We start from the raw sequence: 27,639 nt of genomic DNA, 5'->3' as shown, positions 1-27,639 counted from the left end.
TATTGTGCTAGTGGTTGCCGAGACAAAATACATTTCAGGTGCATAACAGTATAAGCAAATTGGGCTAATATTGTACATTCACTTAGTTTTTTTCCCTATTCTGCCAACAATGAAGGTTAACGATGCTGTCCCACTTAGGCAAAACTTTATAACATGTTTAGCACATAAAAGTCTGCAGAGCTATCATTTTACTATAGCCACTGTAAATCCCATAAAAACAGAGGCTTTTTAAAGCACCTTTGGTTATAGGGCAATATATATATATGACGTGTTCCGGAAATGTCAAAAAAATGGGTGTGTGTTCCAGTATCTGGAATGGATTTAGTTATGAAAGTGTGAAATTCACGTAGGTGGGACAGCATCTTTAATTAGTTATATGTATTTTATTTATATTTTGAGATATTGTGAGATATAGAGGTAATCTATTACATTGAGGGCCTTCAATCGGAATTTCTCTTAAGGAAGAAAAAAACAGACACTCCATATAGATGCTCAAGAGTTGTTCATTTCCGTGGCTATTTTAGGATGAATGGAGATGTAATAAAATGAAATTTCATCCTGCGGTTAATAAACACTGACACAGAAATGTAATCTTACACAGATTTGCTCAAAGTATCTTAACCATGCATATTAATTATAAAGAAGAACATCCAGTGGTCTATATGGGTTGCAATAATATATATTTTCATTGTAGCTGCTGAAGAGACAATAATTGCTTCATAATTGCTCCAAAGCAGGGATCACAAACAGGTGTGTGCGTGTGTGTGTCTGCTTAAACGGACTCTCCCATTAGGCATACTGGAAAGGGGAGGGCAGTGCGTGTGTTTGTGTACAAGGAGACGTGGCATGAGCCTGAGCTTTGGACACTGCTTGCTTTCCCCGATCTAAGCCAGAGTCAGCATTATCATCCCTAATGCAGCTCCTCTCGACAAACAGGACGATGTGTGCAGAGCGCGACAGAGGAGGAGGTAACCCGAGGACTGCATTCTCGCTCTGTGGAGATGCATTATACATCAAGGCTAAGGTCTGACTTCAGGAAGTGTCCACTTTGGTGTACATATATATATATGTGAATATAAAATCTGTATTATTAAAAAAAAATCACATCAAGATAACACTAACATGTAGCATCCATCGAAATATTAGGTGGCTCTACCCCAGGAGTGAATTACGCAGCGGCTTAGGGGTCCTTTTGCTCAGTAAATGATACAACAGTTAGTCCATAATCAAACAATCCATGACAACAGCAGGGATATGGCATTCAGGATGACAAACAGTATGCGGTGTTACTCTAGAAGCACTAAACTCCGGTGCTGCGACTATAGGAGGTCATCACTCATCACCCCCTTAACATGGAACATGTAAGAAAAAAGAAAATGTCTGTGTAAATCCCAAATGGTTCCAGTTTAATGGCAGCTAACCGAGATGTTGCTCTGATATCTGTGATTTCCGGTAAGGTGGGCAAACCATTGGTTTTCTGTATTCTTTAGCTCACAAGAGCTATAGTAAAGCCAGGGAGTTGAAACCACAACCCTCTAGCAAACTCTGCTGAGAAATATCTTTTCAACGAATAGACCTCAAAGTGTCACAGGGACAAAACAAGAGTCCCCTAAAATGTGATGTACATGTACCAAGGATTTGCTGAAATAAACCCACGAGCACGAATGTGACGCCAATGGCACTGGAAAGTTTTTTGCCCTGCTGAGTTGACCTATGTTGAGAACCCATTGCCATCACTGAGAACTCAATAGCAGTCTCAAATTCTGTTCCAAACCAGGACCACTCCTGAAGTGGTGTAGGGCACAGGACAAGGGAGAACAAAGATTTAAGGTTACTGCAGAGGATCTACTTTGTGAAATCAGAAATTTCTGTTATTATTCAACAACGTGGAGTACTCTAAAGTCTTCTCAAACTAGATTACAACCCGTAGATAATGTTCCCCTAGTATGAGATAACTGTTCCTACCACATTTTCCACCGCCTTAGAACTGAGTAGGCCAAACATTGACCGACCCCTTTTGATTCAGAAGCATCAGGTAGGGGTCATGCCTGTGATCACTCAAACACAGACCTCTCTTGCTGTTAATAGTGCCGGTAGCTAACAGAAAGTGCGAAAGTCATGGTTCCTGGTCCTATGTAGCTTCCTAGGTGCCCCAACAGGTACGAAAGCAAATCTTTTGGATCAAAATCTTTTGGGGGAGCCAAGAAAAGACCAAAATAAGAAAGTAAAAGCACGTGCCCGGGCCGCTGAGCTGTGAGCTGACATAGAAACATAGAATTTGGCAGCAGATAAGATCCGTCCGGCCCATCTAGTGCCCCCATTTTTCCTGATTCAGACCTTAATCAGTTCTTGGTCCTAGCTCAGGGTAGGTTTATGCCTATCCCATGCATGTTTAACTTCTATTACTGTATTAGGCTCTATAACCTCTGGTGGAAGGCTGTTCCATTTATCTACCACCCCCTCTGTAAAGTAAAGTAAAAAAAATGACAACAATCCATTAGAAAATAGGATGCGTTGAAGAACAAATAATCAGAGTGGTTACTCTCATGAATTGTAACCTCCCTTCACTATGACAGTTTTTATGCTTTATGATAAATGTGAAGACGTCTTCTTCTAGATGCTTGTTTTATAAATACTAATCACTGTTTAACACCAATTTAGTTACAGTACAATCATGCTATCTCAAAGAGATTAATTAGGTACATGTACCTGTAATTAAAATGTACTGGATCCAAAACCATATAAAAAAAAAATAATGCAAGCAAATAGAGATTAAATGCAGTCCGTCTTATTTTATGGCCGTACTAATGTTCATTTTATAATAATAATAATAATAATAATAAAATATTGCACATTTATTTTTGTCACTGTGTACAATGTTCGTATACTTGACACTCTTGAAAACATCTGATATTAGCTGCCCAAGCGCAGACACATCAAATGAAAATGGTCTAGAAGAGCTCTTGAAGAACGTCTGCTATTCATGAAAGATCCATCAGTTCTAGAGCATGACATCATTGTTTAAAAGGTGTCCGTTTTTTACGCCTGTACGTTCTGGCAACAAATGCATAAGGATAGAACTACCTTACGTCATAGCATTTATAATGTCCATACGTGTGCCTCATGTATACTTCTGCCATGTGAGGCTCTCACCTGGAGATGCAGGTCAAGGTAACGGCACACAACCAATGCCACCGAGCCATGTACAGATTACGACACACCATACCTTTCCTCCAAAATGTTACGTACATGTATTATATTAACCCCCCCTTAACGCTTACCATGTTAACATAGCATGATGTGCATGTGATAGCCACTGAATCAGAATGTGGCCTACGGTGCTAGTATACACGGGATGAACACGCACAGCCACCAGCAACAACTAATTCTGTTAAAAGTATAAATGAAGAAATACTATCCTACTGAGCCAATATTTATTGAAGGTGCTGCCTACTACTTCCCCCCCATATGTTAATGTTCACGTATGACACGTGTTAATGCGATATACTCACCCGACTACTTGCAATCTGAAAACATATGCCCAAGGTGGCATCTTTTAATAACCCATGTAATCAACATACACATGGCATGTTCCAGAAATCCAGCTATATTCTCGTCATAACTGGGGGTAGGTGTTCACTAAACCCATGTATATATGATATGGGTTTAGTGAACACCTACCCCCCCGGGTGCTCACCTGAAACACCAGTGTACCATTATCATATATGTGACAGGTATGACGCTGGCTCGGGCCACACATGAAATTCCACTAGTCATGTATGTTTACATCATGTGGCCATGTCCAAATAAACTATTATTCAATTAACACACTTAGCATTTACATATGTTATAAATATTCTGTTCATATTCATACATACATGTATATCATCAATATGACACGTGTGCATGAGCATTATTCACCTATAGTATCACTGCCCTGTATCTCTCTAGTTCTAATAAGTATGGTCCTCTTCCTATGTGACACGTCCTGTTAGTTCGCGACCATGCGTGTAATACGGTCGGTATACCGCTCAGTGTACCTGTCTGGAGCTCACCTGTCCGCTCCGTCCCGTGACGTGTCGTGCCAGCCTTCCACGGTAATAGTTCGCCAACTTCCAGCGGACCCGGCAGCGCAGGGAGCAGCACCGATGGGAACGAGCTCTGCCACGTCAGACAGCCACAGCTGGAGAGGCGGCGCGCGCGCAGCGCTCGTGTACCTTTCGGGGGCGCGCTTCCACTGAAAGCTAGTCTCTACCTGTGCCCGCGCGGGAGCGCGCTCCACGTCACCAGTTGATGCACAATAAAACCCGCTGGGATGCGCGGGCGCCGGATAGTGCAGTCATTCAGCGCATTATGATAATATTATATTTGTATGTTATAAATTATTACAATAATAAGCAACACGCGGGCCCTGGTAAAACTTTTACTACCACTATTTAGGCGTTTTCATCCACTTTTTTTATGGGGAAATTGGTCTCTTGTTTCTAAGAAAGTTAGAAAATGTAAAAGATTGAATTGTGTTATTCCTGAATGGGGGGCATTTCTGTTAGTGACACCTATCTATCGCGTGTTCGTGATTATCTGTAAAAAAAAAAAAAAAAAATATACGAATCAGAAAAAAGACAATCCATTCCGCAGAATAAAATTAAGGTAATGATAAAATAATATAAAGTTATTGATGACATGGTTGTAAGTCATCATGACCCTTTTGAAAAATGGGAGCACAAGAAACCCAGCAGTGTTTTACACTACGACAAATAGAGTGTAAGCTTGCGAGGTCAGGGCCCTCTTCTCCGTCAGCATAGATTAATGTTATTGTCCATAAAATGTAAATTTTAATGTTAGTTTTCTTGTAACACCACTATAGTATCAGCTGACGCTCTGCAAATAAAGTGTATGTAATAATCTTACTATGTCCTTTATAAGATGTTTTCCCATTCGGAGTGTTAAACCCAGCGCTTCATTATCTATTTGGCCCACTAGGCGTGTGCCTTGGGGCCCAAAAACTCTTGCCCCACTCCCAGTGCTCTAGTGAATAATGCAACCGTTGCGTTGCCACTAGCCACATACCAGCAGTAGCCACTGTCCCGGCTAACCTGTGCCCGTGTTAGGTAACTGATATTATTATTATTATTGTTTATTGTTTTTATATAGTGCCATCAAATTCCGTAGCGCTATTTTATGATAGAGAAATATTTAAGGGGGAGCTCCCACCACTCTGTCCAATGTTTTTTTTTTTGTTTGTTTTGGTTTTTTTTTTTTACTATACATAATGTTTTATCTTAAATTATTTTAAATAGTTAACTTGCCTATCTTGTTAAAATTAATACGGTACTCACTTACCCATGATCCTCTGGAACACTTCTGCTTGAGACCTAAAAGCCTCCTGGGGCTGAATGATGCCGTTGCATTCAACGTAGCATGTATTATCCTCACCAGTGACGTATTCAGCCCTAAGCCGATAAGGCCATGGCAGGTCCAGGAGTTGAGTTGGCACAGCCTCCACAAACTGCTTTAAAAGTCACCTTTAAATCATGGAGATATGACATCATATTCCTGCGCCCTGCAGAGAAGACAGCAGCCATGGTTGGGGAAGCTGGGGGTGCTGCCCTGGGTCAGGCCTACCACAGTGCCCAGAGTATGTACACCACTGCTCATCACATGTATGTAGATTTCTGAAAAAGGTTCCTGTATTTATCAGGAAAGTCCCAGGATTTGTCACCAGACATTTCCCTAGAAATGGGAAATGGGTGTAACAGTCAACGTCGCAGGGGTCACAACTGCAACCGGGCCCCCTGCAAACACTTTTTCACCCCTTTAAAGCTGCTAGGTTCCAGTAATACCTACAACTAGTGGCACTGCAAGTGTAGAGATCACTAAAACTGAGGTTTTTTTTCTTTCTTCTGAGACAGATGCATTCATCTCGACCAGTCAGTGTTTTCTCACTTTAACTCGCTTTCCTTTGTCCATCTCTCCTGTCCTTTCTGTCTTCTGTTTTCGCTCTCTCTTTTCTCTGCCTTATTTCTCATCTGTTGCTGATCTCATTTTCTTTATTCTCTTTCTCTCATCTTCTCTCCCCCTTTTGTCTCATGGCTCTCCTTATTTTCATCTGCTTTTCTCTAAGTTTCTCTCTTCTTCATTTTTTTCTCCCATTTGCTCTGCCACATACCATGACAAACGGTAGTGTTGGTGGGAACTTTGTGCTATAATTTGCACCATAATAACCAGGCCGAGCTAAATTATGCTAATAACGTGGGATGAGCAGAGTGGACAGAACTGTGGGATTGTAAGTGTGGTAAATTTTCAATTAAGTAATTGATATGCCCTTGCTTGAATAAGCATACTGACAAAAAAGCCAGCCTTATTTTTGGCAAGGAGCATCAGACCTAAACCTTTTTGGTCAACAGTCCAGCTGGGTGAGGCAATAATGAGCACTGCGAAGAAAGAAGACACAACAGCTTGAAAAACAGCTCTGGAAAACTACACCAGCACAATATTTCACATGTTTCAACACCTACCTACTAAGCACTTAGGCACACTACTTACTAGACAACTATACAAAAACAATGGAAGTGTTCCCCTTTACATTCTGTAACAATATAATGGATATAAGGATGAAAGATATCATACATATGTTATGTATTTGATATGCTTACATGTAACTAAAGAACAAAGATCAAATACATTTCCACCAACCCAGATGAAAGAGAAAGTAGTCAGAGATATCATCCACATTATTGAAGGTAGTGTTGGGGGTTTTACACATCAGACAGCTCTTACGAAATTGGGTATGTTGGCATTAAAAGGAAACAAGCCGAAAGACCCACCAAAATCTGGTAACTTGGTACAGTATTTATAATTTTTAATGATGGGAAGTTTTAACAGGTGGCTATTAGGATTTACTCAAAATAATTTCAGATGGAATCTGCTGTGATTCTTTACCACCGATTTTTTTATTTTTTTATTTAGTCCTTGACCTGAAACTTAAAGCCTGGGCAGGATAAATGATTTGTAACCTATATTACGAGATTACAAGGACACCACATATTTTTATTTTATTTTATTTTGTATGACATCCCAATTATTAGCATGAATGGATAATTACAAATAGTAACTTTTGGACACATAATGTAAATTGTGTATTTTAGGTACGACACTACTTTTAGATTGTAGTAACTTCGAAATAGTGAAATCGGAGCTCTTAAAAATGCATTTTATTTGTCATCCTATACTGATATCGCAAGACATCTTTTTTTTTTGTGTGACCAGTATGGGGGTTTTGTTTTATAACCAGTCATCAGCAACACTAGGTTGTATTTTAAGAAATATGTTGCCTTTATTTAATATTGAGAAAACGTTATACAACTTCTATTTCTTTTCTATTATCTTTCTCCTTTGGATAACAGATGAAAGCTGCACATTCCAAAAACAGTATAAAACACAATCCAAACTTATGGCAAACAGGAAAAGAATTATGTTTTCAATTTAGTAATAGCAGCCCCACTTAGCTGCTATCATGAGTGCATTTATTTGGTCATTATAACTATTTTTGTATATGCTATAGCCATCTGGATTTTGTTTAGGCGATAAAGGGAAATTTTGTTTTTGCGTAGCTATTAGAGAAGATTTTTTATGGGTTTTGCAACAAATGATATTTACACATTTTTGTGTACTACTGCATGTTTTTTGACACATGAACTTCAGTCTGATGGCAAGGGCTGTTGTGAATCAGATCTATATTGAGCAGGTTGAGCCCAATAATTATAATAATCCTTTTCATTGGATTTTCATGACCTTAAGCTTGCATGCTTGTAGTTCATATATATATATATATAACTATAACCACACAAACGTATTTAACCAAAATCAGTTGTGACAAATAGCCAATAAATGATGAAAAACAAGAGGCAAATACTTTTTCACACATCTACAGTATGTGTAAGAAACCATTGCATTGTCTTCAGAAATGATTGTGGGCAGCGATTGACTAGCACCCTAGAAAGCAATGTCTAGGGGTGTATGCAGGCGTGGGCTGGACACCAAAACTCACTCCTAGAGCCTACGACCCACAGGCTTACCTCCCAAGCCATCTAAGAATGTCATGTGTCGCATTAACCCCTTAAGGACAATGGGTGGTCCCTAAACCCATTGAAAACAATGCATTTTGAGCCCGTACATGTACGGGCTTTGTCATTAAGGGGTTAACTATGTCCTGGAAAAGTCTATCAGGTAAGATACTGGGTCTATAGAGTGCAGGGTGACTAAGATACGCATTTTATAGGATCTTCCAGGGCCCGGAAAGTGCGTATTCGTCATGGTATATAGTGGAGACACTCTGTCTTCTTGCCCCTGTATCATAAACCTGGGTTTTAGAGGCGATCTCATCAGCACTTTTGGGGGGTCTGACATAAGGCAGGACTCACCTCAATATCCTACTTTCCATACAGGAAAGGCTGGGCAAATACTAGCTATGCAACAATATTAGAAAAGGTATCCAGAAATGCAGTTGTGGCTTGCATACTTGCAACTTTCTATTTATTTTAGGATTGTCTTGCATCTCCTTTGGATATCAGACTGGTCAAATGTCCTGGTATATTAGAGGATGTTGTGGTAAAATACACTCGACTAGTATCAGTGTACACCTTTATTTTATTGCCAATAGTATGGGTCTCATTCTGGAACCCTTGTTTTATTAACCTGTTCCCTCCTGGTTTGGATATTGCAAGTTAATCCCCAACACATTTTCTCATTTCTGTTTTGTTTTTGCTCCCCTAATTATTTTTTTAATGCCAATACAAATGCAATCAATAAAGGGCTCAGTTCTCCAGAAAAGATGCTTTAGAAACAGGCAGGTTGGTATCGCAATGTTTCAAGAGTCTGACTCGTTTACCTTCACCCCAGACAATAAATCAAAATGGGTGAGAATTTATGTTGCTCATTCTTTTCCTGTGACAACACCAACTTAAATGTTAGGTAGGGAGTATTTATGCACCCAGTAATCCTCTCCTGCTCATGACAAACAGCTGGTGGATTGCTGGAGTTTGTGTGTCTTCTGCATGTAAAGACAAGTGGACCATGGTTGCAAGCAGATATTACAAAGTATACAAAAGAAAGTTGAATACTCTATAGGTATCATGGAAATACACAATTCAGTCATCACATCTTGAACATGGCTTATTATGATTTAGACCAGAGCAGTGTTACATATCATAGCTACCTTCCTATTGCACTGTACCCATGGGAGAGGGGGAGAGAGAGAGAGGGGGGGGAGAGAGAGAGAGAGAGAGAGGGAGAGAGAGAGAGAGAGAGAGAGAGACCTAGTGATATGTGGTAGGTGGTCTAGCAAGGAGCAGTGCTAGCTTTAGATAGTTTAAATCTGTACGGGGTAGAAGGGAAATTGTGCAGCTAGTGGGTCATATTCATGACCTGGAGACAGGATTGGATGACCTGAAGAAGCAGCATTTCACCTAGTCCAGTTGAAACCTGAAGAGTTCCCATGTATGTGTATATCTTTATATTAACTTTGGTCCAATTTAAAGATAACTTTGGACTATTTTCTCTAGGTACAATATGGCAATATCCATTTTAGAAAATACTTTCCAAAACCAATCTCGGCAGGTGGTTTATACTGGATATGATTGTAGATGATAGATTGTAAGCTCACAAAATAACAAGATGCTATTATCCTCATGTATGTTAATAGTATTGTTAATATTGTATAGGATTGTATAACATTCATGTTTTTGTTGAATGTGTACTGTCCATTCACTGTAATTGCACCATGGAATCTGCTGATATCATTATATTATATTTATTTATATAGCAGATCCTGTAGAGCTGTTACAACAGAGTCAGTAAAATAAAAAAAATCATAAACAATAGCGAACAGGTCCAAAAGGAGAAGAGGGCCTTGCTCTTGCGAGCTTACAATCATTATCATTATTATCATAACAGAGATTGTAGAGGGTGAAATATAATTAATATCCAGTGTCCTAGGGAACCGTCTCAACAATGAATCCATTTGACAGTACTTTGTAAGTATTTTCATATGCATTCATTGAACAGAAAAAACATTACTCACCTTAAAAAGAAACCATAGCTCCTCCATGTCCTGCTGTCACAATGTAAAAATATATATCTGAGGAGGACTGACAGGTCCTCTTAAATAATGAAATATTTACTATTTTACTACATCAAAGGACCAGTCTAGTCCCATATAGCTAGAATATATATTTGTTGTTTTTAAATTTTTGTAATTAATTCCTCCCCTGGCTGTAGAGGGACAGATTTACGTGATTATCCTTTCTGTGAATCCAGAGGATATTGGGAGTTTAAATGAATACTTTAACATTGTTGTCATTCATTGTAAAATACAACTACTTTTGCTTTAAAATGGGGGGGTGGGGTTGCACAAAGTTTTTGGCATTCATTTATGTCGATAATTATCTAGTGAGATTATCTTATACCACTTAAGGTAGTTCATTCTGAAACTGTTTTCTGTAATTTCCTGAGCAGTCCAACTGGTATTTTTCTGTTATTATGTGCAGAGGTTAAATATGATATTTTTTACAACTATTCTAGATGAAAGTATGGTAATAATATTCAAGAAAATATATAGCAGACTGTGCAGGGCTAAAGCCCTGGTATATTGGATAGGGCTTGTGGTATAACAAAGACCTCCAGTGGTCCACATTTATTATTATTAATAATAATAATTATATTTATAATGAGGACCCAGTAATACTGGTGCTGCCGCCAACAATTTTTCTTTTCATTTATTACTAGAAAGGTGTCTGTCGACTCTGCCCCATGCCACTCTGGCATATAGGGGGTTAAAAGGCATATCATGAGGCAGAGTGGTATATAGGAGGGTATAAGACATTTCTGGAGGCAGAGTGGCATATAGAGGGTTAAAAGGCACATCATGGGGCAGAGTGGCAAATAGGGGGTATAAGGCATTTCTGGGGGCAGAGTGGCAACCCTGGGGCAGATGTGCATAACTGGGGGGACAGGTTGGCAAATAAAAGGAAATAAAAGCTTTTATTAAATATGAAAAAATAGTTTACATGAATTAATATTTACTAGTAAAACTTTTTTTCCTATAGGGTAGTCTTATATTCAGGCTTTTTGTTTTTTCCCTAAATTAATATTTAGATTTTGGGGGGTCGTCTTATAATCGAGCAAATACGGTACTTTCTTAGTGTCCTAAAGTAGGGAAGAAAGTGTATTATATGTAAGATTTTACAGTACCTCCATGTGTAGCACCACAAATAATGATCCATCCATGTAATAATCAAATGCTAAGATAATATTACATTACATCACACTCATATCACATTACATATATGTGGTACATATGGTACTCATTACATCTTTACTATATAACAAATAGTTGCCAACATTTAAAAAATCTCCAGGGACACCTTGCAGCACACCTTGAAAATTTACTACACCCACTGCCCCCAACATCCCCCCCCACTCTTCCTAACCCACATAATTAGCATAATTTACCTCTGCCTAGTTATGGCAAAGATTACATCACCAAATTCCCACCATCATACATCCTTGCTATACGGTAGATACTTTTGCAGTGCATCATCTAATAGGAAATAGTTTTGTCATATTTATTTAGAAAATTAGTTAAATAAATAACAAGGAATTAATGATATTAGATCTTAGGTGCAGAGAATTAAGAAATAATAGGAAAAGACATTTCCCCAAACCCATTGACTTCACATTTTGTGCTGGTCAGGACCTGAGCAAGTGTTTTTCATGAGTTTAATGGAATATTAGGGACAATAGGACAGTAAAGTAACCTTTGGCACTATAGAGGTTGTGTACTATAATCCCCATTATTCCTGTGCAGGTGTTATAGCATAGCCATCATCAGCATACAGTTAGCCAGACATAGATATGATACAATGAAGCTCATAGTGAGCATAAGCACATAATGAGCCTGACACGTTATACAGAATAACTCTATCTAACTTTATATATCCAGACACAGATGGTAGTAGAGCATAACTCCAATTACAATAGAGCGAACCAGGCACATACAGTGATATAGTATAACTCCTATTATTGTATAATCATTGTATACTGTAGCAAGCCAGATACAGACAGTGGTACAACATAACTCCCATTACTATATACTGAGCCAGGCACTCATGGCGGTACACCATAACTCCCATTACTATATGCTACACTATATGGTACACGATAACTCTCATCATTATATAGCAAGCTAGACACAGATGGTGCTACAGCATAACTCCCATCACTAAATACTGAGCCAGGTACTGATGATAGTACACCATAACTCCCATAACTACTATATACTGAGCCAGACATTGATGGTAGTACTGCATAACTCCCATCTCATCATCATTTTCTCTCTCACACTCTCGCTCACACTTATTTACATTCTCATTCGGACAAAGCCTCTGACAAGCTTTACTGAGTGACACTGCAAAATTGGGACAGTTGGCAAGTATGCATATCTTAAGTGTTAGTAGTGTTACTTTTTAAGTGTATTGTGTTGCACCTGTCTTTGATTAGTTCAAGCTAACTGTAGATATACAATAAATGTTATTCCAGTTGTAGCAGTGATGTATTTATCTTTCATTTATTTCATAGTTCCACAACAACAGATTGCATGTTCAGAATTAAGAGTGAGCCTGCCCTGCAAGCCACATTCTTTTGTATTACAGTTCCCTCAGACACACTCTAACACATGATTTATTATCTTGGTGAACAAGCTTTAGTTCATACTAAATAGGGGAAATATAACAGGGAAAAACTGGTGGGTTGGAGTTTATTAAGGAAAATCCTGGGGTGACTCCTATTGCAAAGCATTTTACTTTGGCTTGTCTCATTGAAAAGCACACTTGGGGCAACTGGAAAACCACAGGTTATTTGATTTTTCTGCTGAAATTAGCCATCATGCTGCACTTCTACCCAGTAAAGGCAGCTCAATATAAAATTTTCATTTATAGGTGTACGTTACCACTTTAAGAAGTATTTATTCCTGCCCTTATACACATTGTATTTTAGCTTTGTTTAAATTATTAGGTTCTAATGTGTAGCTGACTACACCCTTCTCCTATTTAAGAGACACAGCTTATTCGCCATTTAGTCTGCTTTGGAATATGGATGTATGGTGCAAAACGTGTCAAGGGTTTAGCCTGGTCCTGCTTGGTTTTGTGCTCTATTTACTTTGGTCCAAGGACGTGAAAAAAGATCATTTGATTTCGTACGGACTATATTTCATCTTCTTACTTCCAGATTTTGAACTGGTGTTCTTGTTATGGTGCATGGGATCTTGAAGCGGGTCCAGAAATCCTGCAGTACACGGAAAGAGGTGACCACTCGATAATTTGTAGATTTTTTGAGCGCTTGAGGCAATCCTGTTTCTGTGTATCTATATTTTTCCAGTTGTTGCTAAAATCAATAAATAGATTTTATAGTTTTTCTGATTTCCTCTTAATGATTTCCACCGTGGTTACCTTAAATTGTTTTATTAACGCTGTTGTTTTTTCTCTGATTAAACCTTTAGAGTAAAAGGACTAATCTCCTAACATATATTTCCTTAACATACTAGAAAGAGTTCAATTAATGTTTATCTAAGTGGAACAGTAGCTTTAATCTGTTGAAGCTTGCCATGGGCTCAGGCATAACAATGCTTATGATAGAAAGCTGAGTTATAATGAGTACATTGATAATATACTTCACGTTTTTTGGCAGTTGATAGCTCTTATCCCAAGGTTCTCTTTGATGTAGCTGGAGTCAGATTTCTGTCATTATTTTAGGAATGGTAGCCTATGATTTATCAGACCTCTTGTTCTGTTTGGGTTTGCCAGCATGTGGAGGGCAGCAGCAGTAAATCAAATACAAACTTACAAATATATATATACAGTATATATATATATATATATATATATATATATATATATTAAACAACTGTATTTTTTGCCAAAGCACACAAGCTCACTTGCTATGTCAAGGCAAACCCCATGGAAGATGAGAAATCGCAATTTTAATTTTTATCTACCATAAAATGGTGGTCTTTTCAGAGCAAGTGAATATCTATGACAAGAAAAGGACGGGACGCCCACCCTATGATGTTAAAAAGCCCTTCACCAGTGGGCAAAGCATGGCTAAGGTTTTTGCATTTTTTTATTTGTAACAGGAATCTTTCATAAAAAAATAATCCACTGCACGATGGCATAGCTGTTACAAACTTAAGGTTACTTTACTGGTGCTATGTTTTAATCCCTTAAGGACAATGCTGTTTTATGTTTTCCATGAGCCTTAAGAGTTTTATCCCTTTAAGTCCCATCTTCATATGAGGCAGAAATAGTCTAGAGTGCCAACCATGTGGTTACAACATGGTAGGTAACTCTAGTTACCTAGGGTTGCCAAGTTGTCTGGCTTGACCATTGTTTTTAAGGTGAAGCCAGTTGGATAACCTCACCAGGTATATAGTGAGCAGGGAGAAGGCTCTAACAACAGACACATACACTGCAACAGTGCTTGCATGGACCAGGAAGGAGAGGGGCTGCCAGTGGTGTTATATGCAGAGAAGAGAAGGGGTGTCTCATCATGTTGTGTGTGGGAAGGGCTGCAGCAAAATGTACCTCTCATACAGGGAGGTGAGAGGCTACTGCATTACCTGCATAACATTGTGTGCAAAGAGGGGCTGCTGAATAGTGTGTGCAGGTGGGGAGGGGCTGCCAGATAGTGTTGTGTGCAGAGAGGAGAAGGCTGCCAGTGTTGTATGTGGGAGGGGCTACCAGATAGTGTTGTCAGGGAGGACTGACAGATAATGTTGCATAGTGTTGTGTGTATGAGTACAGGAGTTAAAGGGCTGCTTGAGTGTTTTCTTTCAAAAAAGATTGGGAAGAATGAATCAAGAAAGAAAGCATGAAACTAGAGCGAGAGAGGAAAAAAAGATGAAAGAAATAGAAAAGAGGGAGAAAAAAAGCAATGAAAAAAACAGGGGGAGAGGCAATCAAAAGAAAGGGAACGCCAATGACGAGAGAGAAGGAAGAAAATGAGAAAGAAGGAAGGAAAAAAGAGGGAATGTGATAAAAAAAGAGGGGAATAAAGAGAGAGAGATAATAGAAAAATAATGAGAGGGAGAGAGTGAAAGAGAGACGGGGAAAATGTGTACCTAATTTTAGTGGTGGGCAGATATGTAGTAAACTTAGAAAATATATAAATTAATACAATTAAAAAAAGAGGAACTGCCTAAGCCAAATATGATTCTCACTAATGTCAAACGGTAATATCCAAACAACACATTTCATATTATTTTAATTTCTTTATTCCGTCAACAATGTATACATTAATGTAACCTTTCCAATATTGCTCCAGTCAAAAAGTGTCTCTTACCACCATTAGTGGTGTCCGTAGCCCTGCTGGTGCCCTGCAGAGGTGGACTGAGGTGGAGAAGCAGGGCCGGTTGGGGCTGGCCCAAAATCAAGGGAGTGTGAGGTCTGATTCTGAAGAGAAGGGGAAGAGAGAGAGTGTGTGTGTTTTGAAAGTTTTTGTGTGAAGGAAAGTTTGTCTAGCGAGTGTGTCTGTATAAGGGTAAGTAAGCTTGTGTCTAAGTATATATGCTAGGATGTTTGTGTGTATGGGTGGGCAGTCATATGTAAGGGCAATATAATGATTCAGTCTAATACATTTTAAATGTAGGGGAACTATTTCATATTGAGTTGAGTACCATGAACCGTGTCCATGCCAATGCATGGTCAGTACCATGGACAGGGGTCATGACATGCAGGTCAGTTACTGTTGGCTAGTGCACCATATAGCCACAGTGCCTCTATCCCTACGTACTAAACAGCGTGCGGAACTATTATGACAGCACCACTCAGATAGCAGACAACAAGCAAACATAAATAAATACACAAAAAATCTCCTAGTGAGATTAGAAAATGATGTGCCACTGATGGTTACTGTTAATCCGCATTGGGTGTTTTAAATGAATTTATGTTCCTCTCTATAAAAAGGGCACAACAAATATTTCTTCATATTTAATGAATATTGCTGAATTTAGAGTTGTTTTGTAATGTAAAACAAGCCACACACAATGTTCATAGTTCATGACGCCAAGCTAGTGTCTCTACACATCCTGCATATGCTAAAAACATTTATAAAAAGGAAAATATTCCAGATTAGTATACTATATTCCACCATGTGTAATATTTGTTTTATTTCTTACTGAAATGGTAAAAAAGCAGATATACCGTACTTATTATCATAGTCTAAAATTCCTGAACTATCCAATTAAAACAATTTTTTTTTAGAATGAGTTGAACAAAGTTTGTTTTCCTTCTTCAAAGAAGAAAATATTGTTTTGTAAATTCTAATAAATATCATTTTTTATTGTTTCTGAATATTACAAAACTACACTGAATGGTAGATTATCTCCTCTATTATTATTATTATTGTTTATTATTAATTTATATAGCACCATCATATTCTGCAGTGCTGTACAATGGCTTCTTGCTTACTGATTAAATAAAATAAGACAGCTAAACTAAATATTCTTTTTGCTTTTTTTTTTATTTCATATTCAGTTTATTTATGTAGAATCTATATGGAAACATCATCATATGTTTTGAAAATTAACAAAACTTAAAAACAAACAAAGGAAGGCATGAAGCCAGGAGTTAGGTGTTAATATTTCGGGAAGGGCACAGGACACTTTCCCACGGGTGGGCTGGACCGTGACGTCACGATGAGTGGGCTGATCCCTGGAGCTCTGTGTATACAGATGCATTCTGCTGGGAGTCCACAGTTCCATGGGCAATTGGGATCAGGGAGCTGCTGAGAAGCGCAGTCTCCGCTATATACACCATCACAGATCGTGGAGTTGGGAGAGAGAATACAAACACTCACAATGGGGACAGGGGATTATATCTGCGTTACTATGAATGGAGGAGCGCCTTGGGGCTTTAGATTACAAGGTGGCAAAGAACTCCAGGAGCCCCTTCATGTCTCCAAGGTAAGATAAATCAAGTCTTCGACTAAATACACACTTTGCTAGCAGAAAGGCAGGTGATGAGTTACCTCCTTCAGGAGGTGGTTGATTCTGAATGATCTTTTAGTATCAGGAGGGGATTCACTGCCACTGAAAGTGTTAATATGTTAGTGAATTAAAAGTTGGATATGTACTTTACCATGACATGCATACAATGTATATGAGCAGGTTTTGCTGCTGTTAAACTATAGATCCTATTAAAAAAAAAAAACAAGCATGGCTGAGGGTGGTGTGAGTTGTTGAACAACTGGTATTGGGGGTGCAGAGACTATCATAACAGGGATTTGTGGTTGTGAAGTGGATCAAGAAAAGTCCCTGGTGCCAAATGCCTGTTCAGGGTCTTCTGTACAGAGAAAGGGGACAAATGAAGGGCTTAGGCTAAAGAAAAAATTCCCTGATTTTAGCTAAATGCATGGTCCAAGCTGGCTGCAAGAAATAAGTGTAAGTGTACTAGGTTTTACATTTGGGAATATGCTAATGTTTTCTTTAATGGTGTGTGCAGCATGACGTCATTAAGATCAGCACACTTTGTTATGAGAGCATTCAACCTCTGGTATATATATATATATATATATATACACCGGTAATTCCATGTAGGAAAGTTCTGTGTAGTGGTTGTTTAATTTAAAAACCACAGAAGATCAGGGACTCCCTGGCAGCTGTACAGCGACAAGTGATGCTGCATTACACAGTTACCCTCATAGCTGTGTGTTTGGGGTATATGGTGAATGAAGCAGCCTGGTAACTGTCCAGTCTCACTGCCAGGAAGGTCAGGCAGCTGCCTAGGGGGACTGGACCAAGGAAAAGGCAGCGACAGTCATCCCAGAAACTGCCCCAATTTGCCCCGATTTGGTCCAGGACTGACCCTGTAAGAAGGATATAACCATAGTACAGACACATAGAATTTGACGGTGGATAAGAACCATTTAGCCCATTTTTCCTATTGTGACAATCAGACGTTAATCAGCCCTTAGTCTTAGTTTCAGATTCAGGATAGCATTACGCCTATCCCAAAGCGTGTTTTAATTCCCTCACTGTATTAGCCTTTACCGCTTCTAATGGGAGTCTATTCCACGTATCTACCGCCCTATTAGTAGAGTAAAACTTCCTTACATGACATCTAAACTTCTGGTCCTCCAGTTTTAGAATATGGCGTTTTGTTCTAACATCCCTCCTAAAAAATAAACTTCTTTCCTATACTTTGTTTATGAATTAAAATATTGCTATCACGTCTCCCCTCTTCTCCAAGCTATACATATTGAGATCCCTTATACTTTCCTGGTATGGGAGCAAGAGGTTAATATTTCCAAGTTCCCACAGTGATTCATACACACGGTATCAAATAGATTTAAACATATATATGCATTTTCAATATATCTTATTACTCATATAAGGACAATTAATAATGTTCACGTAAATGTATTTCAGTATTACTTTTATATTTGTAATGAATGTAATCAGTTCTATGGAGTAATCAGCAAACATAGACAGTGAAATTCTGCCACCTAGTGAAAGCCGATATACTTAGTAGATAAATAATGGTAGTATATTGTAGGAAAACATAATAAAAGTGATGTAAAACTTGCTCCCTTTCACAATGTCTGTACCATTTTGCTTATATATATGTACTAGTCCTACTAATTCTTCGAGGAACCTTTTTCACATATTTTTGGCAATAACTACCCATGGTCAGGGAAATTACAGATTCACATAAATCATTTCTTCGTATACGTGAAGTTCTATGACAAGCCACACATGCACAATGTGAATATGTATTCATCAGTTTATAAAAATAGAAAACTGTGTCCTAATGGGCTTTACTGGTTCCACAGAGTAACCCAGTTTGGGTGATTTGAAGTGCTGGTAAGTATGCAGAGCTAGTGACGCTTCACAAAAAATTGCAGAGACTGACTGAGAAATGAATTAAGAAGCCCAGAGAAGCTGACTTTGTTTAGACTAGAATAGGTATATGTTATAAGAGGAGATATGATAGTATTATACAAATACATACAGGAGGAATACCAGCACCCTCTGATGGCCTGTTCATTATTAGGACTTTACAAAGAACAAGAGATCATTCAGACTTAGAGAAAGGAATTTTAACTTAAAGCAGCAAAACGTACAGTTAGAACAATAAATATATGGAATTCACTACCTACAGAGTGCTATCATATTTAACTGATTCCTTTAACATTTTCTTGACACAAGGGTTTTACTGAACTAAGTATTTTTGGGGGGTATCTTTTTCCAACCATGGTTTCCCTTTTCCATGTTTAGCATACTTACACAAATTATATATTGTTTGTTTAAGGATATACTTTTTCCACAAATTAGGCCCCACAGATACCTCCCCAATTTATACTCAACAACATCCCTTTAGTAGAATAGCCCACATTCATGACCCCCTTACATTTCATTATATATTTTTTTTTCTTATTTTTGTAGTTTGGATTGGAGCAAGAAAGTTTTTTAATGTATTTTTACAATCTCCCATATTTATTTATTTTAATTAACATTTTAAGTATTTACATTTTTTGTTGGTCATGGTCATGAAGGGTTTAAGTACACATTTGATTTTTTTTTTTACAAAGAAAGATAAAGACCTGATAAGTTATAGCTTGTTGGTCTAGTTAGAAATCCGATTGCCATTTTGGAGTCAAGAAGACGTTTTCCTTTTTTGGGGCACAATTGGTAATTGGTTAAATGTGTAGTTTTTGCATTCTTCTGGGTCAACAGTAAGGTTGGACTTGATACAGTTGTGTCTTTTTTTTCCACCAAAGTATACTATGTTACTATGTTGTTTTACTCTGTTGGTAAATGTCTGAAGAACATTTTTTAGACTTAGTGTGTACATAAAGTATATATTCCACATTGACTAGGATTTACACATCATACTCTTCTGGAAACATGCACTAAATTGTTCCCTCCCTACAGTATATCTGCTTGGAATGCTCATCAAGGAAATGGTAGACTTAAAGAAAAGCCATTACTTAATGTATTTAGTGTTTTGTAGAATGCAGATTTCAGCATTGAAAACTATAAATTCATAGAAGAGTAATTCCTTAATTGTGTTTATATTCTCCCTTTAGTCTCTGAAGTTGGCTTGGGTTCCTAATGTAAACCCCTAGGCATGTTTCTGCTTCACCAGATGGGATTGTGTCTACCTTAAGTATTACTTTATGTGTTTTTATGTCAAGCCGTACCTATTAAGTTACTTTACCCAGTGCAATATGAAATAATTGAAACTATATGTTTTTAATTCTTTTTATAAGAGACAATGATCACATTATTCACCATGTAGCATGTTGTGTTAATTTACAACATCCTTTCTGGGGGATACAGTGTAAAGGAAATTACAGTTATAGTGGTTTGTTTTGCCAAGAGTATGTAATATGTGCAATGAGAGAACTTTTACATAATGAATTATAGTATTTATCCAAATTTACTTTTGCTGTACATAGCATTTTTTAGTCAAAGAAAAGTTACGCTTTGTGCACACATGTAAGAAGTCTGGTTTTACATAAACACGGTTATATTTTAGGCCCACACAGTATATTGTGCAGTAAAGAGAACGTAACCATGAAATACTTAGAGGTATTGAAGTATGATTAGTGTATCTCTTTATTTTTTCTTACCAAAAAGGCAACTTCAATAAGAAGAATATAAACATAATTAAGGAATGACCTCTTCTGTGAATTTATAGTTTTCAGCGCTAAAACATGTGTTCTACCAAACATTTAAAACAATATATGATGTTTGACCATATTCTTTGAGTCATTTTCATTTTGTGGGTATTTCAAGCAGATTTGGTAAGGGGATCCATTAAGAACACTACTCAGTGAGGGATATGTACTTTATGTAGACACCTAGTCTTGGCTTGAAAAAAAGGTCACCAGACATCTACCAACAAACCCTTCATGGTCAAGTGTGGAGAAGGTCGCCAGCACAGATCACTTTTCTCTTCTCCCCGAACACTATGAGCAGAAATACTTGTTGAGACACAGGGTTATGACATCATGGGTCTGTGTCTCTGGGAAGCAGAGGAGAAGAGAGAGCTGTGTAGGAGGTGGATCAGATTTCCCTCATTTACACTAAGGGACAGCAGTTGCATTGTGGTTGTGACATGTTATAAATCAGTCTTAGTTAAGAAAAGGTTGAGCCCCAGTGGTGAAGACAACCAGGCTTTACTCTCTGTTATCTGTCTTCCTTAAGTGTATCTCACTTCCATTTTTGTAACTATTCATATGTTTCATAACTGTATAGTTAGTCATACTAGGCTATTATTAAAGCTACCCCTCAGTGATTAAATTAGGTCTGTTAGTATTTGCTGGATAGGTATCTTAGACTTGCGTGACTTATCCTTCTATACCCTATTCTGTAGACGTGGGTGCTTCTTACCATCATGGTTGTGTAGTAATCTTGACATTTTCATACATCTATGAGTATATATAACCATTTTTCCTCCGTCTTCTTTTTTTTTTTTTACCAAACAGTAATCATAAAAAGTAATTTACTGTATTTGTTGCTGTTTGTAACCGGGTAGTGCTCTCTCTTCATCTAGTGTTTGTTGCAGTTTGCTCTCTTTATCCAGTACCTCTACTTTAACTACTCGAAGCTGGAATTTGCCCTTTAACAGTGTCAGAGAGCCGTATCAGATATACGTCAACGTAACTGAAAATGTGACTCTTGTTATACTCAAACATTATTTAATAGTTGGTTTCATTGTTCGTTTCACGTTCCAGTGTCTTTGGCTTCCCACCAGCAAATCCTAAATGTCACATCGGCACGTCCAACTACTCATGTATTTACCCCTCTGGGATCAAAGTGGTGAGAAAAGGATGAAGCCTTTAACAAAAATAAATTACAGATTTCATTTGTTGCCAAGAACATGTTATTATTTTAGTCAGGTTTTATCCTACCTTATTAGGATGTAAACCTGTACGCAATTATGGAGTAAGGGCTTGTTTGAGCAGGGCCCTCATCACCTTTTGTTTCTGTAACTCCAAATTGTTATGTGATGCACTGCTTGTTATGTCCTGTTTAACAATTGCACAGCGAGGAGGAATATGATGGTGCTATAATATCACATGCGCAGCAAATTCTGTTACTTTTGCATGTGTATGTCACCTGCGATTTCATATATGCTTATTTTGATACATAATTAAAAAATACTACAATTTTTAGTCTAGTTATCCCCTTAATATTTTATGAAAAGAGGTTTGCAAAGCTTGTCTGTAATGTAGCTGTGACCATTCAGGTATATTTTTATATCGTCATCCAAAAACCAAATATACAGTACTGTATATACAACGTATTGGCACGACTATAGGCCGCACCCTTAAAGTTTGGTGCTATTTTAAAGAAAAATACACAAATACACAGATATTCCACTCTGCCCCCTCATGATACGCTTTATGCCTCCCTGATAATACCACTCTGCCCCCTAGAAATGCCACTTTGCTCTCTAGATATGCCACTCTCCCCCTCCCCAAACATACCAATGCACCCCAAGACTCCCTAGTGTCTAGCGTGGGGTCAGCTCGTGGATGTCTGCGCGCAACCTCCGCTGCCAGCACTTCTGCCGGGGCTTCTATGGTAGAGCACCGGAAGGTTATGTCATGCCGGTGCTCCGTTATAGACGCTCTGGCATAAGTGCCAGCAGCGGACATCCACTGGCTGCCAGAGAGGAGGATACGAGTCCTCGTAGCAGCAGGGCTAGATGAAAAAGCAAAAAAATACCTGCCCGGCGACTGGAACTGCATGTCCCGGGCGTCGGGCAATACGAATTACGCATCCCTGCGCTAAACCCCGATTATATGCCTATATTCGGCCCAATACGGTTTATTGTATATGTACCATTCAACATAGGAGTAATGGTTGCTGATAAAGAGCCTCTGTACCCGATGAAGATATTCCATTAAAAATCATCTGTTTCCGGATACAATAGTCCGTTATAACAACGACTACACTGTATTTCTGATCCAATGGGCACATTTAGCTTTTCTTTCCAACAACTTTTGAACAATAGTGTGTGTGTGTGTGTATATATATATATATATATATATATATATATATATATGTAGATTAAGGTAGCCGTGTCAGTTCAGTAGTGTAAATTTAAAAAAAGAAATGAGTACTGCAATATAAAATGATACATTTTTATTGGACTAACATTCCATTTTAAGGATAACCTTACCTCCCCAGTATTGCTTCTGACTTGACAAAGGCAGGTTTATATTCTCAAAAGCATGTCCTTAAAATGGAATGTTAGCCCAATAAATATTATTTTATATTGCAATACTTTTTTTTACTTTATATAAATAATAAATATATGCTATATGAATACTATCAGTGGGGCTGTAGCCTGAAATGATAAGGGATGTGATGGGGAATTCTGTAGATTTCAGACTCCTATTCGGGGGATGTGGATTAATATTTATTGACTGGGATAGTTATTCAATTACTCATTTAGGGTTTATAACTGCGCTTGAACTTTGCTTGTCTGCGTTGTGTGGTAACTATAAAAATGAAATTTTCAGTCCTTCCTATATTATTTGAAATGTAATCTTGTTTATCTTATATTTTTTTTCAAGCTGTACAAATGTATTAATTACAATATTCAAATTTACTAAAATATTTGTTATTTTTTGTCCTCTTAGTTTAAAAACACAATTACAGCGCTTTGTAATATTTTCAAGACACATTTTTGAACATTTCATGTTTTTATATTCTTTCTTTGCATTGGGTCTTGAATTTACTTTTCTAAATGTTATACATACATCATTGTGTACTTATGCTGTCAGTATGATTTATTCTGTGCTATGTTCACCACTTAGCATTCAGAAAATATAATAAAATACATATTACAGGAGATACAGTAAATACTATTCAGCTCTAAGTAAAAAAAACAATGAATAAATGCCACTTTCTCAAAATATAGAAATATAAATCTTTCTAAAGGATATTTGTGTGCAAATTATTTGTTGTATTTCATTTTTAAAAGAAAGAGAAATTTTGGCTGGCATCGTATTAACATGTAGGCACAGGAAATGGAGCTTAGTTTGAAAAAGCCAATTCAAAGTGCTAAACAATTTAACAATCTATGATTGTTTTTTGTGTGCCTACTCTGGAACTTTACTTAGTTCATTAATGGGGAACCCCACCATTTAGTTTTACTAGTATTACAAAAGGAACAGGGGAGAGGCTGTCACTGTGGCCTCTCCATTTTGCCTTTCTGCACCTCTCTTTGTGAATCTGCCTGCGTTAATCTGTTAATTCTTCAACAAAAAGGGCAAAGCCATAGGGACAGCCTCTCCCTTGTTGAGAAATTGCTCCAGAAGGCCTCGTTCACCGAGAGCTGATACAGAGAGAAGGGGCGAAGAAAGAAGACAGAAGAACAAGAAGAGGCAAGAGAAGAAGCAGAGCTACGGGAATGGAGACAGGGAGACAGAAGCAGTCAACAGAAAAGATATGGAGACATTGAGAGAAGGTGTGAGAGTGTGAATAAGAGCGTAAGTAATAGCATGAGAGAGTATGAGTAAGAGTATGTGACAGTGTGAGAGATGGGGCATAACTAGAAACCACAGTGTCTCCAAACAGCTTATCAGTTTCATCTTAGAGCCCAAATAGCATGTCTGTTCCCCCACAACTTGCTTGTGCCATCATTGACCCCCAAACAGGTTTGACTGTGCCGTTGTTGTCCCTAATCAGCTTTTCAGTGCACCCAAACAGTTTGCCTGTGCCATCTTTCCCTCATACAACTTGTCAGTGCCCCCAGACAGCCTACCTGTGCCATCCTTGTCCCCAAAAGCCTGTCTGTGCCCCAGCCCATTTATTTATTATTGTTATCTTTTTATTATATAGCGCCAAAAATGTACACAGTGCTTCTTACAGTACAAATAATCAATGAGTATGGCATAGCTAGAATTGACAGAGTGGAATAAACTTATACAGTAGGTAAAGAAGGAACAGCTCACAAGCTTACAATCAAAAGCATTAATAATGTTTTATTTGAATTGACGCAAATGTATACCCTCAACAATTCTTGTGTCCAAATTGGGACATCTGTTTTGGTATGTATGGCAAAGGGTTTGTGCCATTCCAGGAAATAGGAAGTTGTGGGGCTAGAGCCAAACAGGGGGCATGTTAGAGCTTCAAATGAGCTGAAACATGCAAAAGGAAGTGACAAAAATAGTGTCAAAAATCAAGTTCTGACTTGAGCATTCCTGTGTTTCGTACTCTCAAAGTCACCCATTGTCCTGCATGTGGACCATCCAGCATTTAGACAATTTACAGAAGGTGTTACAGGATTATAATGTTCCTTTATGTAAATAAGCACCAATAAGAAAACCTAAAATGTATTTAATCAATAAATGCCTTAATAATTTAAGAAGCCCTTTGGCAATGGTCTGATTTTAAATACAACAGCCAACAAGAGTAATTTTCCTAGGCTACAGTTGCTATTTTTATTTTATTGTGTATAGCCACATAATAATGTCTACATATATGATTAAGTTCCACAGACATGCATAAGCTTGGAATTTGGTCTTCTTGTGTCTGTACTGTCTCACCCCAAGCTTGTGGATACATCATATACCACAAATGAAACCAGACATAAACCCTTAGAAATGTGATTTAGAGCAGGAATGTTAGTTTTATCAGAGTTAAAAAAAAAATGAAAAAACATAAGTCATATTTTTTAAGTATCATTAAGTGGTTCTTATCTCTAATGTTTATTATATTGGTTAAGTAATTTATCTTCCAGGGCTCAATAGAGTTTCAGAAATATTATGTGTAGAAGGTTCTTGTTCAAGCAAAGGTTGCTCAGTAAAAATGTTTGTGATAATTGTAAAATACGACGAAATAATCAAAATTCTGCGTTGGCAACTGCTGCAAGCTCTTCTTTTTTGAAACGATGAATGTACTCTCTAAGGATATATAATACTCTTCAAATGTGTGCGTGCATCTACTATAGTTACATCTACTATATAGAATAGTACACCTTCTTCTAGACTCACTTGCTTCTATAGGCATTCGAGATACAGCTCTCTCCTGGATCTCCTCATATCTGTTTAACCGTTCCTTCTCTGTCAACTTCTCTGGCAAGACATCATCACCCCTTCCACTTTCGGTTGGTGTCCCCCAAGGTTCAGTCCTTGGCCCTCTGCTGTTCTCTCTTTATACTTCCTCTCTTGGCAAACTAATCAACTCATTTGGCCTCCAGTATCACCTATATGCAGATGATACCCAAATCTACCTGTCTTCTCCTGATCTCTCTCCATCTCTCCTGTCCCGTATTACCAATTGCTTGTCTGCTATTTCTTCATGGATGTCACAACACTACCTGAAACCTAATCTTTCTAAAACAGAACTCATTATCTTCCCTCCCTCCATCTCCACTCCACTACCTGAATTCTCTATCACCATTAACAACACGACTATCTCTCCTACTAACCAGGCCCGATGCCTTGGGGTCATCCTTGACTCAAACCTATCCTTCATCCCTCACATTCAGTCCCTCGCCAGATCCTGCCGCTTGCACCTAAAAAACATCTCTCATATCCGCCTATTCCTCACCCAAGAATCCACAAAAACCCTGGTTCATTCCCTTATCATTTCCCGTCTTGACTACTGCAACACTCTTCTGGTTGGCACTCCACTGTCTCGACTCTCTCCTCTACAGTCTATCCTAAATGCCGCTGCTAGGCTCATCTTCCTTGCACGTCGCTCCTCTTCTGCTTCCCCCGTCTGTGAATCCCTCCACTGGCTCCCGATTACCTTTAGAATTAAATTTAAGATCCTGGTACTGACATATAAGGCCATCCATAATACTGCTCCTCCGTACATTTCTGACCTCATTAGCAAATACTCTCCTACTTGATCCCTACGTTCCTCCCATGGGCTAAGGCTCTCCACCTCACTCGTCACCTCTTCCTTTTCCCGTCTACAAGATTTCACTCGGGCTGCCCCATATCTCTGGAATCTACTCCCAAGGAACCTTCAGCATTCACCCTCCCTCCCGACATTCAAGAAACATCTAAAAACCCACTTCTTCAGAGAAGCATACCATCTTAGCTGCTAGAACTTCCTTGTCATCGATACAACCACCACACTACCTCTCACCCTTTCTCTGTGCCTTATGTTTGTCATCCCATTTCCCTCTAGATTGTAAGCTTGCGAGCAGGACTCTCTCCACCAAATGTATCGGTTTGTCTTAGTCTGTCAATTCTTGTCATATCCCTTGAATTGCGTAAACTGTTGGCGCTATATAAATAAAGGATAATAATAATAATAATAATAATAATATAGTTAATGCATAAAGAAAATGCTTATTTTTCCCCTTTGGTAGAGAAACTGTGATATTTGAGGTAAAATCCTAGTTTAGCACCGAACACTATCCATGACTTACGGTGTCTATTTTAATTTCTGATTGAAACTTGGCAGATATTTTTTTCCCAATCTGTAAGAAATAATGATCTAATAATAAATATCTTCACGAAAGAAAGAAAGAATGAATGAAAGGTCATTTCACTGATTTATAATGTAGTATACAGGTGGAATAAGTAGGATCAGTGATATGTTACGAAGCT

At 38.1% G+C, this 27,639-nt stretch overlaps 2 protein-coding genes across 4 annotated transcripts in view; one reads left to right on the top strand and one right to left on the bottom strand.

Moving 5' to 3' along the window:
• The window catches only part of SEC24D (SEC24 homolog D, COPII coat complex component), a 40,116-nt gene extending 35,919 nt beyond the window's left edge, over window positions 1-4,197 (bottom strand). For 2 of the 3 annotated variants that reach the window (XM_053461425.1, XM_053461427.1), the window contains exon 1: window positions 4,056-4,197. The gene's annotated coding sequence lies outside the window, so the exon portion shown is untranslated. Of the gene's footprint in view, window positions 1-4,040 lie in introns of all 3 variants that reach the window. The other variant, XM_053461426.1, reaches the window with a different exon arrangement.
• A 12,623-nt stretch (window positions 4,198-16,820) lies between these two features.
• Window positions 16,821-27,639, top strand: part of SYNPO2 (synaptopodin 2) — a 90,147-nt gene continuing 79,328 nt past the window's right edge. The window contains exon 1 of the mRNA XM_053461422.1: window positions 16,821-17,014. Within this exon, the coding sequence (XP_053317397.1) occupies window positions 16,910-17,014 (105 nt within the window). The 5' untranslated portion in view covers window positions 16,821-16,909. The remainder of the gene's footprint in view (window positions 17,015-27,639) is intronic.

This window comes from Spea bombifrons, chromosome 1 (genome assembly GCF_027358695.1).
Source record: "Spea bombifrons isolate aSpeBom1 chromosome 1, aSpeBom1.2.pri, whole genome shotgun sequence".
In the NCBI taxonomy this organism is placed as follows: domain Eukaryota; kingdom Metazoa; phylum Chordata; class Amphibia; order Anura; family Pelobatidae; genus Spea; species Spea bombifrons.
This window is presented reverse-complemented; position numbering and strand designations above follow the sequence as displayed.